Source organism: Sphaerodactylus townsendi, linkage group LG02 (genome assembly GCF_021028975.2).
Source record: "Sphaerodactylus townsendi isolate TG3544 linkage group LG02, MPM_Stown_v2.3, whole genome shotgun sequence".
In the NCBI taxonomy this organism is placed as follows: Eukaryota; Metazoa; Chordata; class Lepidosauria; order Squamata; family Sphaerodactylidae; genus Sphaerodactylus; species Sphaerodactylus townsendi.
The window spans coordinates 985,171-999,328 of NC_059426.1; the positions used below are offsets into that span (position 1 = coordinate 985,171).

Sequence of the window (14,158 nt, forward strand, 5' to 3'; positions counted from 1 at the left end):
TGATTTATGTCTGCCTGCGGAGACTTATGGATCCTCTTGGATTCCTGAATGTTCTGTGGGATCCTGAACTCGCTGGCACCCTTGATGAGCAGGTGGAGGACTGGAATTGCAGGCTCTCTGATGCCATTGAGGTGATTGCTCCCAGGCGTCCTCTGCACCCCCACTCTTGGCTACCCCCCTGGTATACCGAGGAGCTGCGCCAAATGAAGCAGGAGCTCAGACGTGTAGAGCGAGTGTGGAGGAAGTTTCGTGGCGAGGCCACGCAAACATCTTATAGGACGTTTATGAAAGCCTATGAGATGGTGACAAAGAGGGCAAAGAGGGGCTATTTCTTGTCCTCTCTCGTGTCTGCTAGCTCTTTCCCAGCCCAATTGTTTCATATTATTCGGTCGCTTTCCTCACTGAGGGTTCTAAAAACATGGAATTGGCTATTGGCTGTGAGGCATTTATGAGCTTTTTTGTGGATAAAGTTGCATCACTCCGCCATGACCTCCCTGCCACTTTTGCTACAATTAGCGAACTGGAGGCCCCGCTGCCATCTTCAGGTCGTTGTTTGGACCAGTTTTCCCTGCTCGCTGAGTCTGATGTTGACAGAGTCCTGGCTGCTGTTAGACCTACTACCTGTCCTCTGGATCCATGCCCCTCCTGGCTAATTAAAGCATGCCAGGACGAGTTGTGACCTCACCTGTTGAATATCCTCAACTGTTCCCTTGAGCAAGGAGTGTTTCCTGGTGGGTTGAAGGAGGCAGTGGGCTGCCCACTCCTGAAAAGACCATCTTTAGATCCCAGTGATCTGGCCAGTTACCGCCCTGTTTCGAATCTTTCGTTCCTGAGGAAGGTAATTGAGAGAGTGGTGTTGGAGCAGCTTCAGGGCTTTCTGGAGGACACATCGGTGCTCGATCCCTTCCAGTTCGGCTTTCATGCTGGGCATGGAACGGAGACCATTCTCGTCGCCGTCACAGATACACTCCGCATGCAGCTTGACCAGGGCAGATCAGCGCTGCTGGTATTAATAGATAGCCACTGCGAAAGCGTTTGATAGTGGTTGACCCGCGACAACTTTGACCCCACTGCCTTTGGCTGTGTCTCACCAGGGTGCGGGGGGGCACTGTCCTTCAGTGGATTGCCTCGTTTCTCCAGGGCTGGAGTCAGCAAGTGTGGCATGGGGATCAGGCTTCCCAGAGGTGCCTGCTTCAATGCTGTGTCCCTCAAGGGGCCTTGTTGTCCCCGCTGTTATTTAACATTTATATGCGACCCCTTGCTCAGCTGGTGCAGAGTTTTGGGCTGGTTTGTCATCAATATGTGGTTGACACTCAACTCATTCTGTTGATGGAGATGGGGAGGCGGCTACTGCCCCTGCAGCTCTACAGCATTGTCTGGAGGAGGTCGCTGGGTGGTTGAAACAGAGCAGGTTAAAACTTAATCCATCGAAGATGGAGATCCTTTGGCTGGGTCGTGGGGGGTGGGGATTGGGGATTTCCAGCCGCTGGTGTTGGAAGGGGTCTCTTTGACACCAACCTTTTCAGCTCGCAACCTGGGGGTCCACCTGGATTCATCTCTCTCTCTATGGAGAACCAGGTGGCCCATGTTACCCAGGTTGCTTTTTTTCATCTTCGTCAGGCCTGGCTGCTGGCTCCCTACCTCTCACAAGTTGACCTGGCCACGGTGATCCATGCAACGGTCACTTCCAGGTTAGACTATTGTAACTCGCTCTATGCGGGTCTTCCCTTGCAGCTGATCCGGAAACTGAAGCTGGTCCAGCATGTGGCGGCTCGTCTTCTCACAGGTGGCTAAGTTCAGGATCACATCTCCCCTGTGTTGCGCCGCTTGCATTGGCTCCCAGTGGAACTCCAGATCATCTTCAAAGTGTTGGTGTTGACCTTTAAGGCCCTTCGTGACCTGGGGCCCTCGTGACCTGGGGCTTCAAGACCGCCTTACCCCATATGTCCCAACTCAGCCTCTGCACTCTGCAGAGACAAACTTACTGGTGGTCCCTGGCCCCGCAATGATGCAGCTGGTCTCTACCCAGGTTAGGGCCTTTTTGGCCCTGGCCCCCTCCTGGTGGAACGCTCTTCCTCCATCTGTTAGGGCCCTGCGGGACCTTGGTGAGTTCCGCAGGGCCTGTAAAACTGAGCTGTTCCACCGGGCCTTTGGGGAGGCTGGCCGCAGATCATTTGCCGCCCCCTCCTGATGCCCTGTGTACATCTGGGCATATCATCCACTGCGATTTGTCGATCCTCTCCCAGGGGGTTATGGAGCAGAGAGTTGGGGTTTGGACACCATCTCTGTACAAATGGGCTTAGGTGAGTTATGATGCTGCTACTGATTTTAATGGATTTTGATATACCTTCTGATTTATGCTGTTGTATTATGTTTATTTTGTTCGTTGTTGGGTTTTATTGTACACTGCCCTGAGCCCTTCGGGGGTAGGGCAGTCTATTTAATTTGTTTATTTGTTTCTTTTATTAATAATAATCATAATAATCATAATCATAATCATCATAATTTTTTAAAAGTGTGATTCTTTGCCTGGGGGTAACCTTGGTTGTTGGCAATGGGGCTGGCTTCTGAGTAAACCCTCCTAGGGTCATGAAGAGTTGCACGGTTGCTTCAAAGCAAAGCCACCAACTGCCACCAAGCTTACTCCTGAGTAACGCACGCCTCGGAGCCAACGTTTTTTTCTAAACTAAAACCTCAGTATTTAGATTAAATTGCTGTGTTGGCACTTTGCAATAAATAAGTGGGTTTTGGGCTGCAGTTTAATTTCGGTCTCGAAAAGGGTTAGCCATCATATTAACTGAAGGGTTGTTGCAAGAATTACAGCAAGCTTGAACCTGACGAAGCAACGCAGTCCCAGCCAGAAGCATTCAGCATCCAGAGTACACAAACACCCCAAGCTTGTGATTGAGGAGTGTCCGTTGATGCACGAAACACTAACGAATGAGACAGTAAAGGGGCTGTTGGAGAAGGTATATCCATTTTTGCAATTCCTTCACCCAAGATTTTTGCATACAGATATTTGATGTGATACAGCAGTACCTTCTAGAGCACAGGTGTCAAACTTGCCGCCCTCCAGATGTTATGGACTACAGTTCCCATCATCCCCTGCCAGCATTATGCGAACCTATGGCACTCCAGATGTTCATGGACTACAATTCCCATCAGCCCTTGCCAGCATAATGCTGGCAGGGGATGATGGGAACTGTAGTCCATAACATGAAGCAGTAACCATGCTGGCGGGGGGGCTGATGGGAAGTTCTGCAATTCCTGGTATCTGATGCATCATAGGATTCCTTTCCTACGGTTCTAGAGCAATGTTCCATTTGTTGCACGGTTTTATGTGAGAGAGGATTTGGTGGGGTGGACTTGTGACCTTGTTTGTTAGTCACCTTGGGCTAACTAGGGATGGTGGGGTAAAATATTTTTAAATAAATAAAGCTCAAGGTGGCTTATAAATAATCATTAAAACATTATAATTTAGAAGCAGCAAACCCCTTTGTGGTTAAAAGCAGGCGTACTCTAATCTGGAGGAACCGGTTTTGATTCCCTGCTCTGCTGCTTGAGCTGTAGTGGCATATCTGGGGAATTCAGATTAGCCTGTGCACTCCAACATATGCCACCTGGGTGACCATGGGCTAGTCACAGTTCTTCTGAGCTCTCTCAGCCCCACCTACCTCACAGGCTGTTTGTGGTGAGGGGGGGAAGGGAAAGGAGTTTGTTGGCCTCTTTGAATCTCCTTACAGGAGAGAAAGGGGGATATAAATCCAACTCTTGTTATTATTATTTTATACAGTGTACAAAGGTGACTTAATACATGACGCTTTTGCAGCATGAGAACATATGAGCATAGAAAAAACCCACATCCATTTGTTTGTATAAAAACTACAAATATTTGTTTATTGATTTATTTAGCATTGTTCCGTGCCACCTCTTTAGAGTCCCATTCAGGGTGGTTTGCAATTAAAAAACATAATGTTAAAATACAAGCCAAATCCCTCTATATAAAAAGTTAACAGTGACTTTGTTAGTCACGGCCTAACGCCGAAATGGCTAGACGGATCGCCCCCAAATTTTCACAGGACATCCCTCCCCGTTCTGGGCAGGTAATCGGACCTTCAAATCACCGAAAGTCCATACCTGAGCCAGGTAAAACGTCTTTTTCCTGGCGCACCAGGTCATGAAGCTGATTGTGTTTAACTGTCACCCTTAGAATGTCCATGCAGCCTGTCTGTCTGTGGCCTGAAGGCTTGGGATGGGGGCTTACAATGAGGGCAGATGGGCAGAGATGAGCAGTGAAAACAGTAAATCGGTAATACTGTTAGGTAATACGAGTGGAAGTGAAACACATACACACTTTGCCGTGTGAGACGTCAGGTGGGGTTCCCCCCCCCACACACACATGCAGGTAACTTTCACTCTCTGTGCCTCACCCACTGCTACCACAACACCACGCTTTCTCTCATTCGCATCCATCTCACATCCTCCACACACCTCACTCTGCCCTCCCTCACATCCAACCACCGCCGCCCGCTTCCTCACACCCTTATTACGCCACAGCTCTCTTTTAATAAAAGCAAACTCGAGTTCACCTTTTTCTTCTAAGAAAACCCGCGGTGTGGGGGCCAACCAACACTACTGGCTCTGCTTCTTTTGCACATGGCCCTTTAAAAACCCAGGGAGCTGGCCTCGATCTGAACGCCTCACCACCCTGCCTCTGCTGCCTGACTGGGATAGCCTCCTTGCCCCAGTTCTGCCTTGCCCAAGCCAGGAATGTGCGTGTCAACCAGCCTGAACTGGACAGCGGGATTACTTCACTCTGGACAGTTCCATTGTGGAATGGAAAGGGTTACCTTATACTAAAAACACAAGACAGCACCATATAACGATGTGCATTGAAAAGGGAAAGAGGGATTCCATTTGACCACCCCAAAAGGCTATGCTGGGGATCATTGGACCTGCATGGACGTCTGTGTGGGTTGTGGACTGTGATGAGAAGGACAATTGCCACAGCAACGCGTGGCCGGGCCCCACTAGTAACATATATCTGTTTTACTAGATACCTGTATTTTGGAAAGGAGCAGTAAAACAACAATGTTGTATTCAGAGCAAAATAGAAATGTGGTGTCTTCACACTCCAGGGTACACATTTTTCCCTGTAGCCATAGACCAATGCACACGTACAAAGGGGTCGTTGCGTGCCATTTGTTCACAGTTTCAAAATTCACCCCTTTAAAGCATAACTTTCTTTGAACAACTCAGATCAATGATGCCGCCAAAAGAGGGATGAAGTTTGTGGGATTTATAACACAGCCGTGTCCTTCATCTCAAGTCTGCAATGGCACAAGCCTGGATGAAAACACAGAGTCAGATTCAACGCTGCGCAGGAGGAGCCAAGAGCCGAGGAGGCAAAACTCCTCGGATGAAAACGTCAAGGCCTGGAGCGATGGCGTGCTCAGCGGTCAGTCCTCTGAGAGCGGAATAGAGGAAGAAATTCGGCCAGACAGCGGACAGCGTCCAGACTCTGACTTTCAAGATGGACGAGAAGGCAGCCCCGGCCCTACAAAACTAAAGAAAGGAGAAGGTATTTAAGAACAGTGACTCCATATTCTACACGCATTGAATAATTGTCCCCACCCCACCCCACCCCCAAAAGAAGAATCACCACAATTCTTAGAAAACTGTTGTTATGCAAAGGTATTGCCACCTGTGAGCATTCAGAATCGCTTGTGGACTCACACATGAATCTGCCTTACACTGCTGCATTAGACCATCGGTCTGTCCTTTTGCTCAAATTGACTTTTGAAGTAAACTTGGTGAGGGTCTCATTGGCTGATTCCACACAACAGAAATAAAATGTCTTTGGGGCAGAAAAAGAAGTGTTTTGTGGAGGAATTCTGACCAGATTTTCCCCCCAAATGTGTTGAAAATGGTCTATTTCAGCCCCAAAATGTTTTTCTTAAAAGAAATGCTAAACTAGCTATCTTTTTCCCTGGAACGTTTTCAAAACATTTCCTGCTTGCTGTGCAGAGAGCAGGAAACGTTTTCTTTTTCCCTCCTGAGTTTAAAGCTCTCACTTTAGTTTTCTCTGCCGCTCATGACTATTTTCTGCCACTTCAGGATTCTCTGTGCCACCCGCCGTTTGCTGAATGTTTCTCACGGACATTTCCTCAGCTGACATCATTGCTGCCCACCATTTCAGTGATTTAAGTACATGAATAAACTCTGTATTGCCTGCCGATTCCGGGAACATGCTGATGCAGGCAATATGGAGTTTATTCATGAGCTTAAATCACTGAAATGGTGGGCAGCAGCGATGCCAGCTGAGGAAACTTCTGTGGGAAACATTCAGCAAATAGCGGGTAGCACAGGGAAGCAGCAGAAAATGGTGGGGAAAAGAACCGTTTTCACCTGAAACATTTTATTTTTCTGTGTTATGCAGACAAAAAAGCCAAAAACTGTTTTTAAAGCACCTGCGTGTTTTAAATGGTCTGTGTGGAAAAGGCCATTGTGATGTCCTGAGGACATGACCAGAGGAAGACTTTGATTTGAAAAGGGATTGTTGGATGCCTGGGTGGCATCAGTGAGGGAGGGTGGGCAGGGGTGTAACGAGGCAAACTGTAGCCCTGGGCAAAGCCTGAGTTGGATGCCCCCCCCCCCCCATGGGCGGCCATTACACCACGACCAAATTGTTTTTGCACCACGACATTGGTGCGTGCAGGGGGTGCATTTTTAGACATATCAGTACCAAAATTTCAGCGTATCATCAGGAGACTGTCCTTATGCTACCCCCCAAGTTTGGTGAAGTTTGGTTCAAGGAGTCCAAAGTTATGGGCTCCCAAAGGGAGTGCCCCACCCCCATTGTTTCCAATGGGAGCTAATCCCCACATTGCATGCCTATGCAGCCCTTTGTCAAAACTCCTTGGAATCAGCCGCTTGGCGGAGGGCGTTTAGATTCTGGCTGCCAATTCACTTTCTCTCGGACTGTAATTCCCTGGTCCACCGTCTGCTCTCTGACACCCATTCCACCCCCTGGTTTTCCATAATTGAAGAAAAAATGGCCTCTATTGGACTGTCAGTGGATTCACTTTGCCCTTTGTCCTATTCAGAAGCTTTTAGGAAATTAAAAGGTCAACTATTGGATAGAGAGTTCTCTACCCTAGTCACCGCAGCCAAGAAAACATGCTCCCCCCTGTATTTTTCTCTCCCATTTGAACGGGGCCACTTGGCACACTACCTGTATTGCTTAATAAGCCCTGCTCAAAGGAGAGCCATAATGCTCGCCAGGTTTAATGTTATGCTTTCTGCCTTGTTACATGGCAGATTTAATAAGCAAGAAAAGGCTAAAAGGTTGTGCCCATGTAATGAAGGCTCAGTTGAATCTCTGGCCCACCAATTACTACACTGTCTCAGATTCAAGGAAATCAGATCCAAGTATGTGAATCTTACTCCTTTACATTTACCAGATCTCCAATTTAATTAGATTACACTAGTTGTTGGACAATCCTGATCCTTCTCTCTGTATGATAGCGGCAGACTTTCTCCTGGAAATTACTAAACGCCAGTAGATTTCCTTCGACCTAACATTTATTTCCTGTATTGTATATGTTTTTTAATCTGTTTTTATTATTGTCGTACTGTTGTCTATGCCAATAAAGGCTTGCAATGGGAGGTGAGATGGGGGTTACAGATTTGAGGGTCCATAACTTTGGCCCCCCTGAACCAAACTGCACCAAACCTGGGGGGTATCATTAGGGCAGTCTCCTGATGAGGCCCTGAAAGTTTTGAGACTGTGCCTTCAGAAATGTGCCCCCCCCCAGCCTGCAACCCCCATTGACAGCAATGCAGAAAACTCAATGCAGAACAAAGATTATTGGGCAAATTTCTGGGATGTTCCTGAAGGGGGCGCATTTTTGGATGTATCAGCACCAAAATGTCAGGGTAACATCTGGAAACCGTCCTGATGGGACCCCCCATGTTTGGTGCAGTTTGGTTTAGGGGGTCCAAAGTTATGGACCCTCAAAGGGGGTACCCCATCCCACATTCTTTGCTAAGGAGAAGGGGGATACCCTTTTGAGGGTCCATAACTTTGGCCCCCCTGAACCAAACTGCACCAAACCTTGGGGGTGCCATCATGACAGTCTCCAGATGATACCCTGAAATCTTGGTGCCGCTAGCCTAAAAACTGCGCCCCCTGCAGGCCAAAAATGGAAAACCACTAAAAATACCCCAAAATGAACCCTGAATTTTGATGCCCCCCACATGGTGATGCCCTGGGCAGCTGCCCACCTTGCCCAATGGGCATTACGCCAGTGAGGGTGGGGCTTGAACATTTTATAATAAAAACGGAGGCTCTTGAGTTGCTAATGTTTTTTGAGAGCCCCTGCAATACCTGGCTAGACAGCAAACTCCATGTACTCTGAAAAGACTCAAAAGCTGCAAATGAAATCTGTGGCCGGCTGTTCCCTGCCCTCACCCCACTCTGGCACGAAAAGCATCGCCAGAAGTGCTCTCACTTTCCCCATGGAAAGCAAGAAGTCTGCACAGGGCAAGTGGATGCGCCTCAGGACAAGAACTCTCTGCAGGCCGCAAAGAGGAAGCATGCTGGGACAAGATTTTTTTGTCCTGATGTGCTTCCGGTCCCACTGTGTGTGCCAGCGCCAGTGAATGGCACTAGTCTCTTGGAGAACGTGAGAGCAGGTGGAATCAGTCCTGTGTTCAGGGTACTGGCTGCCTGTGAGCATCTCAGACCAGGTCCCGATCCTAGTGATCCTGCCTCGAAGCAGGCGGTCCCCACAGCCTCAACAGAGCTTTGTTTTCCCACTTTCTGCCATGTACCTTCGTATACCTGAAGGACTGTCTTCCCCCATACATTCCTACCTGCGGACTGAGATCACAGGGAGAGGCCCGCCTGATTGTCTCACCATTTTTGTTTGGAGTGTAGAGAGGGACTTTTCTGTGGCAGCCCCATCATTCTGGAATAACCTGCCCGAGCTGCTGTGTGGGGTGTGTGTGTGTGTGTGTGTGTGTGTGTGTGTGTGTGTGTGTGTGTGTGTGTGTAGCTAATAAGTGTTTTAAATAAATAAAATAAATATATGTATATGTATATGGCATTTCAGCATGACTAGCCGAAAGCAGATAGCCCCTTATTTATGTATCTACTTAGTTGTCAAGTCACTGCTGAGTCATAGCAACCTTGTCAGGAGACGAGAGACATTCAGAGGTGGTTTGCCGCGGCCTGGATCCAAATCTCCCTGGTATTCCAAAAGAAGGAGCAAGTTTTGACTAATGAAAGAAATGACTCATGCACATGGGGAGATAAAGTTTTTCCAGCAGTTGAAGAGAAGTTTTAGGGTGGGGTGATTTGGTTCAAAAGGTTAGAAGCCTGGTGTGTAACATGTAACATAAGAAAGAGCCTGCTGGGTCAGACCAGAGTCCATCTAGTCCAGCACTCTGCTACTCGCAGTGGCCCACCAGGTGCCCTTGAGAGCTCACATGCAGGAGGCGAAAGCAAGGGCCTAATGCCATAATTCATTTTAATCAATCAGTCAATCAATCTTTGTAGCAGTCCTAAATCAGCATAAAGCAAATAAAATATAACTAAAAGGAAAAACATGTTTTAAAATTGAAACATGGAACTGCAGGCATTGCCAGGAGCTGTGTCAGATGGACAAATATCCGGTGAGTGTAAAAATAGATCTGGCAGATGAGAAAAGGAGAGCACTCAGAAATAGTGTGAAGCAAGAAGGGCGACCATGCTCGGGGAAAGCCAGAAAGATGAGACGGCCGAGTCCTGTGGTCACAGGCGTCAGAGGGGGAGCATTTTGCTAGTGAGGAATGCCGCTCAAAGAGGCCAATGTTGTGTACACAGAGAGGGAAGGGGATCAAGCCGGTGCCAGCTGGAAGCATGAAGGATCTGTATTGGGTTGTCTGCTAACTTGGAAGATCCTGACAGACAGGCTTTCCTACTGACAGAGGAACATCCCACGTGAACTAAAACGGCGTGGCCAAGTCACGCTGAGCCCCCGTGCCGTCAAAACCCGAACGCCTCCTCCTGAAATACTGCTTTGCTAGGTAAATGTTAAAGAAGTATACTGTATTCATACTATTGTGTTCCATTCTCAACCATTAACCTTTATGACCATCATCCTTACCTGATGCATCGTTTAGGTTCCTGGGTGTGTTAAAGTTGTACAGGGTTGGAAGGAATTAATCACCGCTTGGAAGCTTGTATTATGTGGATGAGATATTTAAACTTTTAATGTTTTGTGACTGGTGGTGAGCCACCCCAAGCCTGAAAGGGAAAGGGGCAGGATGTTAAAGTGGATAAAATAAAATAAACACATGATTTCCCTGATTGGTGTCTGTCCTCGCTATCTTTCCTCAGATAACAGGCTGTACACAGTCTTCAACATGTTTGAGGATGATTCTGCCTGTTGGACGTATCACGATGGCATTCAGTCTCTCAAAGTGACACGGAAGGGGCCCGTGATTAGTACTTTGGATGCCGATTGGCTGGAATTAACCACATATTATTACCAACAAGGACTGTCATTAATTGACTCATTTGTATGCTGGGATGCTTCTAAAGGTACGGCTAACAATACCATAGGCCTGGACTCGTCGAAAACAGGGTAGAAAGTGTGGCTTATTTCAGAGCGATGAAGGAATTCAAAAATGAAGCGGACTGTGCTGCTGAGTCACTGCTGTATGACAGGAGGAGCGGGTGATTGGGATTGTGGGGGCAGAGCAGATGCAGACATTCAGGTGCGGCAAACAGCAACATGTTTTCCTGGTTAAAATTCTTCTTTTTTCTAAGGGATTAAAGGGCAAAAAATAGATCAGTCACAGCCTACAGTCTCTGACCTCCCACTGTGCTCCAAGGCATACTCTTTGCAAAACAGACTGTACTTCCATCTATCGTAGGGCAGCTGAGAGGCCTTATCAGTCAGGGGATGTGTCAAATCCTCCGCTCCTCCGTAATAAAACGCTTATGAGGTTCAAAGGATTTTATTGAAGGCAAGTCAGGAACAGAAAAGACAGTTCTGGCAAAGCTGATAGTGTGGATCGCATGATCCCCTCCCCCACACGGGAACAACAGAGTCAGTAGTGTCCAGCCTGGCGGCTCTTCCCAGCCGCAAACCTCAAGGACAGAACTAGGAGATTAGTTAGCACCTGCAAAAGCGGAAGTGCTCCCAGAGAATTCCCCCCTCCCAGACATGGCAACTTGACAGGATGTGATTCTAAGCAAATAAATGTCCTCCTGTGGGGTTAGGATTGCCAACTTCCAACTTCCACATGGTGGCTGGAGATCACCAGGAATGACAGGAGATCACTTCCCCTGGAGACAGTGGCCGCGTTGGAAGATGGACTCTGAGGCATTATTTATACCCCACTGAAGACCCTCCTCTGCCAAACCCCGCCCTCCTCAGTTTCCACCACCAAAATCTCCTGGTGTTTCCCAACCCTATTTGGGGAGCAAAGTATCCAGCGGCAAAGAATGCCAAAGAAGGGTGGCCGGTTCTGTTCTATTTTTGACCTTTGAGAATTGAATTCCTTGTCTGTTGCGAAATGTTGTATGGTTTCATTTCCCCAAGTTTTAGTCATTAAAGTTCAATTGGTGGCTAATAACTTTGGATTTTAAAGACACTTACTTCCACATCTCTATTCATCCCAACCTCGGTTTTCAGTGTGGGAACCAGATTTTTAAGTATACAGCCTTTGGACTGTCTACCGCCTCCATGTTTTCCACAAAGTGTACGGCTGTAGATATTGCCTTTTTATGTTCAAAGTGCTGGACAGTCTTTCCTTAACTAGGTGACTGTCTAGTTACAGCTCAAGATCATCTACAATTGATTTTGTACTTGCTCAGAGATAGGGACTCTTCGTAAAAGTCCAAATTACACCCTAGTTGCTCGGTCCATCTTATTGGTGCACTCCTGGATTCTTTAGGGCAGGCTTTTCCATCCCCTGGTTTTCCATCAAAGGACTGGTGGCCAGATTTCTGTCAAGCAGATACCAATCTGCTTTACACTTTCAGGCATTATTCGGCCTAATGGCACCCACAACAGCAGTCATTCCCATTTGCTAGTTACAGTTAAGACCATTGCAAAATTCCCTGAAAGACGTGGACAGGCTCGCAGGGGCTGATAGGAATCATAGTCCATGAACATCTGGAGGACCAGAGTTGGACACCCCTGATGTAGAGAGTCTCTTCACTTCCACACCTGCTCCTTACATTCTGAAAACATTTTCTTTCCAGCCTGGAAACGTTTTACCTGAAAACCCTTTTAGAATGATTCTTTATGTGGGAAATATTTTCAAAACATCTTCCCTTGCTGTGGCGGCATATTTAAAATGCTTTATCTTTCCTCAAGGACATAGGTTTCTTGGGTTCAACCCCTCCCCCCCCCCCATTACATGTCTGAAGCTTTGCCCCCCGTTTGTGGTTTTTTTTGTATTTTAAGTGTTTTTTTTGTTTTTGGCCTGCAGGGGGTGCAGTTTTTAGGCTAGCAGCACCAACATTTCAGGGATTTTTTGAGAGTCTCTCCTGATGTTTCTACCCAGGTTTGGTCAGGTTTGGTTCAGGGGGTCCAAAGTTATGGACTCCCAAAGAGGGTGCCCCATCCCCCCCTTGTTTCCAATGGGAGCTAATAAAAGATGGGGACTACACCTTGGAGGATCCATAATTTTGGACTCCATGAACCAAACTTCACCAAACCTGGGTGGTATCATTAGGAAAGTCTCCTAAAGATACCCTGAAAGTTTGGTGCTGCTAGCTTAACAACTGCACCCCTGACAGCAGGTACTCCCCAAATTTCCCCAGATTCTCCTTTTAAATCCACCGCCTTCGGCATGGATTTAAAGGGAGAATCTGAGGTCCCCAGTTTAAACATTGCAAGTGATGCTATTTCGGGATGGGGGAGAATCCACCCCAAAACAGCATCACTTTCAATGTTGTTTTAACTGGGGACCCCAGATTCTCCCTTTAAGGTGGATTTAAAAGGAGAATTTGGGCTCTCTAGTTTAAACACCATTGAAAGTGATGCTGTTTGAGGGGGATTCCAGCATCACAGCGGCCACCCATGGGGTGGGGACAAAACTCAGATTTTGCACCGGGCTCCATTTTCCCTAGCTAAGCGTCTGCCCAGAGGGGAGGGCAGAAGGGGCTGCCAGCCCAGTTGGTGGGAGGCGGGGGAGGGCGGGACAGGGGAGTTTGCCATCCCTGGCCTCGGAGAGCTGCTTTTATAAGCACTGAGGCCGGGGCAGGGCTTGGGGAGGTGTGGCCATGCCCCAGGGGCAGCTGGGGGTGTGGCCCCACCCCCAAACCCCCCATAAAAAATCTATACTTATGTCCCTGTGTTTCCTGCTGCATTTTCCACGCCTCCGTGTCATCCGTGAACTTCCCCCTCGGTGCCGCTTCATCATGTCCCAGCTCCCTCTGCTCCCTCTTGGCTCTGTATTTCCATTGGCTCTGTGGTTTTATTTATTTTTTTTGGAAAAAAATGGGTTAAATCTTCAAAGTGTCAATTACACGCAGCAACAGACAATCCGAGCATCGAGTCTTCAAAGCTTCAGTTCTACAAATAGCCAAGAGAGAGAGAGAGAGAATCCTCATAGCAGCCATGAAACGTTTCAAGGGGGTGAGTGACAACAAACAGGGGGATCGAAAACATTTTACAAACGTTCTGCCAGCATTTTCAGCGACTTGTGCTGAAAGGACCGGTGCTTCCCCCCAGAGAAAGCAAAATATTAGTGTTTGTTTGTATATTAACTGCTAATAGTGAATAGTAGTTCAGACCACACAGAGATCAGCTGGCTCCTCCCTCAGCCAATCAGAAGCAAGCTCTCTCTCTCTCTCTCTCTCTCTCTCTCCTTTCTCTCTGTTTTTCTCTATTAGGGTTAATTCTTCCAGTCCTGCCTGCTCTTTGTGGTTACACTTTAAAACTTAGATTATTTAAATTTGTCACAACAACGTTATCTGACAAGCAAACCACATTACCAGGGCTTGCAAATCAACCACAGATGCATTGAGCAGATTTCCCCTTCTCCATCATGGGTGGCCTCTCCAGTGATCCTACCCGCTCCTGATTTTTCCTGCTGTGGATCTGTTTGGCACCTCAGCAAATGCCAAGCACCCTGTTTCTGATCCAGAGCTGGT

The 14,158-nt window shown here is 47.6% G+C and overlaps 1 protein-coding gene across 2 annotated transcripts in view; it reads left to right on the forward strand.

The window, feature by feature from the left end:
• Positions 1-14,158, forward strand: part of RFTN2 (raftlin family member 2) — a 66,011-nt gene that overhangs the window by 13,814 nt on the left and 38,039 nt on the right. For both annotated transcript variants that reach the window (XM_048483518.1, XM_048483519.1), the window contains exons 3-5: positions 2,858-2,969; positions 5,260-5,581; positions 10,385-10,588. In XM_048483518.1, the coding sequence (XP_048339475.1) occupies positions 2,858-2,969; positions 5,260-5,581; positions 10,385-10,588 (638 nt within the window). The remainder of the gene's footprint in view (positions 1-2,857; positions 2,970-5,259; positions 5,582-10,384; positions 10,589-14,158) is intronic.